Below are 6000 nucleotides of genomic sequence, written 5' to 3'. Positions count from 1 at the left end.
GAATTCACCTGTCTGGGATAACCAAGGGGTACCTCTTGTGCTCCTGGGGAGTTGAAGGGTTTCCAGAAATTGGAGGTTGGTCGTGTCTTGCTCAGTAAGTGGGGAGCTGATCATGCCTAGGCTCAGAAGCTAAGCCGGGATAACCTCATTACTATTCGGACTACCCTTCAGGGAACACCAGGGCAGTAGACTATCTAGGTAGCCCAAAACATCTTGGAAGACCTCTCAGTTAACAAACTATTTCTGTGGCACTACCAAGGAAACTGCCGTAGTCAGTGGAGCAATTTTCTTAACGTTGCTACTTGGTGCTACTTGTCACAAGCCAACACAGAAAAGAACTGTTGCAGTCATGATTGAAACAGTTCCAAAAAGAGGGGAAGGGGTAGCCTGAATTGATTGGGAGTGGGGAAGAAGAAAGAGTATGGGATGGCGAGGGTAGAGGTATGGGGTTAATTATGGTTCCGTTTTGTAAATCTATACAGAAACGCATTGATGTTCAACAGTGAACTTATGGCTGACGTGCATTTCATTGTGGGCCCAGTGGGGGCAGCAAAGAAAGTTCCTGCTCACAAGGTTGGTGGGATCTTTTTCTATTTGTGCCATGTAGATGAATTGTGTATTAAAAGATGCTTGTTCCCTTGTCCTTTTAACTCAAGTGAGGACATTGTTGCACAAATGCAACAAAGCAATTGCCTAGAAATATCAGAATATCAGCAGTTCGGGTTTCAAGGTTGACTCAGCCTTCCATCTTTCCAAGGTTGGTAAAATGAGGACCCACATTGTTGGGGGCAATATGCTGACTCTGTTAACCGCTTAGAGAGGGCTATAAAGCACTGTGAAGTGCTATGTAAGTCTAAGTGCTATTGCTATATATTTCCTTGCAGTTAATCTACGGTTGAGCCACAGTAGGGAGGGGAGGGATCCAAAAGAGGTTTTTTTAAAAAATGTGCTGATATATTCTGATCTAAACCATTATAGCTAAGTGGGAGATAGGAAAATTAATGTATTTGATTCTCTGCCTACCAATCCCTGATTTTGAATTTATAATTTTTAATGCAGTATGTACTGGCAGTGGGTAGTTCGGTCTTCTACGCAATGTTTTATGGAGATCTTGCAGAGGTCAAGTCTGAAATCCATATACCAGATGTAGAACCTGCTGCTTTCCTAATCTTATTAAAGTAAGTAGTAATTAAGACAAGTTACCAATTGCATGACTTTTTAAACCAAAAATTTAGGGAACATGAATGTAAAAGTTTAAAATCATCAAAAAAAATGTTGAAAGCTATAACTAAGAGTTGTGTATTTTTCTTTTTTAAAAAGGAAATCTTTTTATGTCCATAGGTACATGTATAGTGATGAAATCGAGCTGGAAGCAGACACTGTGCTTGCTACTCTGTACGCGGCCAAGAAATACATTGTCCCAGCCTTAGCAAAAGCTTGCGTCAATTTTCTGGAGACTAGCTTAGAGGCCAAGAATGCTTGCGTTCTGCTGTCTCAGAGCAGGCTCTTTGAGGAACCAGAGCTGACACAACGCTGCTGGGAAGTCATTGATGCTCAAGCTGAAATGGCACTGAAATCAGAGGGCTTCTGTGAAATAGATCAACAGACGCTAGAGATCATTGTGATGCGGGAAGCACTAAACACCAAGGAGGTTGTGGTGTTCGAGGCAGTTCTGAACTGGGCTGAGGCTGAATGCAAGCGACAAGGGCTGCCAATTACGCCAAGGAACAAGAGGAATGTATTAGGGAAAGCTTTATACTTGGTTCGGATTCCAACCATGACTTTGGAAGAGTTTGCCAATGGGGCTGCTCAGTCTGACATCCTGACCCTTGAGGAAAGACATAATATTTTCTTGTGGTATACTGCTGCAAATAAACCGAAATTAGAATTTCCACTAACAAAGCGGAAAGGACTTGTACCTCAAAGGTGCCATCGATTTCAATCATCTGCATATCGCAGCAATCAATGGAGGTACCGGGGACGATGTGACAGTATCCAGTTTGCGGTAGATAAAAGGATATTTATAGCAGGCCTGGGACTCTACGGATCAAGTTGTGGAAAAGCTGAATACAGCGTCAAAATTGAACTGAAGAGGTTAGGCATTGTACTTGCCCAGAATCTGACAAAGTTTACATCCGATGGATCTAGTAACACTTTCTCAGTATGGTTTGAGCATCCTGTGCAAGTTGAGCAAGATACCTTTTACAATGTAAGTGCCATTCTAGATGGCAATGAACTCAGCTATTTTGGACAAGAGGGAATGACTGAAGTACAGTGTGGAAAAGTGACATTCCAATTCCAGTGTTCCTCAGACAGCACCAATGGCACAGGAGTGCAAGGAGGACAAATACCTGAACTCATTTTCTACGCATGATGCATTTCACTTAGATTGTATTCCAGGGCTGTTCTACATATTAATAGATACTCTGATCTGACTGAAAGACTGCAGAGCAGGTCAGAGTATTATAGTACTTACTTATCTATTTACCATCAGGCTATGAAACTAAGTGAAAGAATGCTCTTGAATTTAATCTTATTTTATTTATTCATAAGCTTATTTGACTTAATTATTAAACTGCAGTATGCAGAGCAAGAAATGTTTTAAAAAATTGCACATGATGTGCATTTATTTTGTATATAGACAACTAACGGCTGAGACTGACTCAACTAGAATGTTATAAAGTAGAGCAGTTTGAGAACCTGTTGAATATAAAACATTTTTACTTGTCCTAAATCCTTATGTGCTTTGCTCATTATTAATCCTCTGGTACTTGAACCACATCAATATATGCAGAAATAGTAACACTTTTTTTTTAAGATGAAACATAAGGTGTTATAATTCCACATCTATTTATGTAAGCAAACCCTCTTACTAAGACTGAAGACATATCTGAAACTAAGATTGCACTACAGAACAAACGTTTATTTTTATATAACATTAGTGGAAATTTATGTCCCTAAAACATAATGAGTAAAATAAATATAATTTCCCAGGAGATGAATTTCTCGTTTTAAAAATATGTACAACGAAAAGGAACATCTAAAATTTCAGAATTCTGTAACACAACAACAGAATCTATAGTACAATAAAATTGTTATGCAGTGTTTTCCTCTTAACCAACAAAAGCCACTTCACTGGCTGTATTCATAGGTCATGATTAATCTACCCAGCACACACTGATCAAACTTTGTATCAATATAGCTACCAGACCCTTGTTTGATTTATTTAACCATATTGTGTGGAAACAGGCCTGAAAGTGTTTTCAAAATTTTAGTCCTATGCTAATAACTACGGGCAGGCAGCTATTTCCTCTCACAAAACATTTTTCACTACTGGGTTCCATGTGTCCAAATTGATTTGTCACAGATCATGTAATGAAATGTAATAAGCACATTCATTTAGATTTTCAACGTCAGAATACTACAGGAATCTACTTTGAATACCATGGCATTTACTTCTGAGAAAGTAAACTGAGGATCAAGCTGTTTAATTTAGTCTTTATAATTTAATAATCCCCAGGAGGAAATTGTCAGCCATCTGTATATGTAACTATAGAGACAGCCCAAGAGGCATGCAACAAAACTATCACAAAGTGTTATCTTGCAGCTACTGCGCTCTACAAAATGAGGTTTACTTAAGTGTCCTTTCCACTCCTATTCATCCAGCAATGGAGACGTATGCTCATCAAACCACAGGCACTTAACTGGGCAATATATGAATTAGGGTAAATCAGAAAAGTGGTATCTGCCAAGATTTAAAGGAGCTTATCAGCTATGTAACCAAGGGGATTCAGGATTAGTTTTCCATGACACATTTCTACTATAGGAGGAAACTTCACAAATATTTAACAGAAATATGGGTATATATAATGTCCGATATAGTTCCTCATGTAACCTTTTTAATAAGCATCATTCTAAAATTATGAGATAAAAGCAAATACCTTTTCAATCTCAATATTGTGCTAAATTCATATATTAAAATGTATGATATCAATATGATAATTGTCTGTGATCCATCTCTGAAAATTTAAAATTCCTGATAACAGTTATAAGGTCCCCTTACACAGCTATAGTCTTAAGTAATTAGACTGAAAAAGCATCTCTGAATTATATCCTAAATACATATCCTACTATGTGAAACCAACAGCATAATCATCTAACCAGCATGCACAACAAGCTAATTTAGGGAAACATCTAGCATAGTTTGCCAGCACTGTTGCTAGGAGCATTAGTCAAAACATCCCTGGTTCAAATGTCTTCTCTACCATTACCGCTCCATATGGTCATAGGCAAGCCACTTTTTTAAGAATAATGGTCTGTTTTAAGATTACTCAGATAATATACACAAAGTGCTTTAGACACTCTAAAATGGTATATAAATTATTCAGAATGTCTACTTTTTGTTAGCAGTAAATTTTGACATTTTCTAACATCACGCCACTTTCCCAGTAATGACTTAATTAAAATATTCAGTTCATTTCTGACATCATGGCATAATGCTGTTACCACTGTTGATACATCAAAGCTGTTAAGAATATTTTTATAGGGATTAGTACCACAGACTAGAGACAATATACTAAGACAATGGTTGGGCATTTCTCTGTTTTATGCAAAAGCAGCACAAGCACATTTCTTTTGTCATAGAAATGTTCTTTGTGCATTTAAACTCTCTATAGAGCTCTTACAAAAAATCATTTTTTTTAAATCATCTTTTTCAAAACAAATAATGATCTGGTTTGCTTACAAGTCTAAGTTATAATGAATAGCTTAGAAAAACTAACAGTATAGTATGTCTAAGCATGAACCAGGTCACAGAGTCAGTGGTATATATAACATCACTATTATAATTACTGTCCACAACTCATGATGTAGAAAGGATCATGTTTTGGATTTTGCAAAATTGCAAAAGCAGCATTACCCTTTTTAAGGAGACAGACCTCAAATCTCAAACTTCAAGGAGACATGCCTCAAATCCCTCTAAAGTAATCAAGCTCTTTATTATTCATTCACTTTCCTTTTCTACTTTTAATATTGTAAGTCCTCATCACATATAATCCTGGGAAAGAATAAATTTTGTTTAAGCAGCTGTTGGCAAGTGCAATATTCTATATTTGGGCTTTGTTCCATGTTCATGCCTCTGCATGCTCTGAAGTATCATTTGCCATTAAGTCCAAAGCACTTATTACCATCATTTTATTTCTGTTGAATGTTAGTTCAAATATATGTTTTGTTACAGTTACTTCAAAAGATGGATATAACTGGAAGAAGTCACACAGATAATAGAAGTAATCAGCTTTACTTCAGTTTCAGTTTTAAGGTAAACCCTGAGCTTACATAGACAGCTTTCATTTCTAGATTCCTCCAGTCTTAATTCTGAAGTATCTTTAAATACCAGTTAAACAACCCATGTAAGTATTTTTGAAAAGTTGCCATGAGATGATGATACATTGTAACTACATATCAAAAGCCAACTCTTATTTAAAAATACCTATAGCTGGAGCATTTATGCAGAGCTCTCGGGCCAATAGAAGAAATGTTTTTCCCAGCACATAGACGTTCACCTGTATAAAGGGAAAAAAATAATTCTTTGAATTATGAAGCAGAAGAATATATCTGTCTTTAGAATAAACAGCCTGAAAATAATCATCTAATGTTTAAATAAGCATCAAAATGTTTTCAAATAAATCCCAAATTTCACTGACAGCCAATTACTTAACCAATTTAGCAGAAAAAAACCCTAATAGATTCCACGTAATTTTGACTTTGTGCTACCAGAGGGAAAAACAGGTTATGTTTAAGGTAGGGTAACCAATTTTCACTGATCTCATTGGCCAGCAGCCCCTTCCTTTGAAAAGCTGCTTCTAAATCTTAGATGACCTTCCAGAACAAAACGGAATACAGCACAGAATTCTGCAGTAAAGAGAAATAATGAAAACTCTATGGGAGTAGTTTCTATGGGAGTAGTTTAAAGCCTCTCTAAAGTACTAATGCAAAACTACA

At 36.7% G+C, this 6000-nt stretch overlaps 2 protein-coding genes across 5 annotated transcripts in view; one reads left to right on the top strand and one right to left on the bottom strand.

Moving 5' to 3' along the window:
* Nucleotides 1-6000, bottom strand: part of BRF1 (BRF1 general transcription factor IIIB subunit) — a 247175-nt gene that overhangs the window by 136067 nt on the left and 105108 nt on the right. For all 3 annotated transcript variants that reach the window (XM_081934659.1, XM_081934660.1, XM_081934661.1), the window contains one exon: nucleotides 5489-5561. In XM_081934659.1, coding sequence (XP_081790785.1) covers nucleotides 5489-5561 — 73 coding nt within the window. The remainder of the gene's footprint in view (nucleotides 1-5488; nucleotides 5562-6000) is intronic.
* Nucleotides 23-2734, top strand: BTBD6 (BTB domain containing 6). 2 transcript variants are annotated; one of them, XM_081934664.1, is made up of 4 exons: nucleotides 23-75; nucleotides 483-573; nucleotides 1060-1178; nucleotides 1342-2734. In XM_081934664.1, the coding sequence occupies exons 2-4, from the start codon at nucleotides 493-495 to the stop codon at nucleotides 2372-2374; spliced, it is 1233 nt and encodes a 410-aa protein (XP_081790790.1). In that variant the 5' UTR covers nucleotides 23-75; nucleotides 483-492; the 3' UTR covers nucleotides 2375-2734. The 2 variants fall into 2 exon arrangements, with proteins under 2 accessions (XP_081790790.1, XP_081790789.1); XM_081934663.1 differs by having other exon boundaries at nucleotides 38-94.

Source organism: Natrix helvetica, assembly GCF_964273705.1.
Source record: "Natrix helvetica genome assembly, chromosome: 1".
Taxonomy (NCBI): domain Eukaryota; kingdom Metazoa; phylum Chordata; class Lepidosauria; order Squamata; family Natricidae; genus Natrix; species Natrix helvetica.
Note: the sequence above shows the minus strand (reverse complement) of the source record. Positions and strands in the feature narration are given on the sequence as shown.

Bases quoted from the DNA above. Each gene is read 5' to 3' on its own strand.
- BTBD6 (XM_081934664.1), top strand. From the start codon at position 493: ATGTTCAACAGTGAACTTATGGCTGACGTGCATTTCATTGTGGGCCCA. The intron at 574-1,059 runs GTTGGTGGGATC...TTTTTAATGCAG, and splicing joins AGAAAGTTCCTGCTCACAAG to TATGTACTGGCAGTGGGTAG. The intron at 1,179-1,341 runs GTAAGTAGTAAT...TTATGTCCATAG, and splicing joins GCTTTCCTAATCTTATTAAA to GTACATGTATAGTGATGAAA.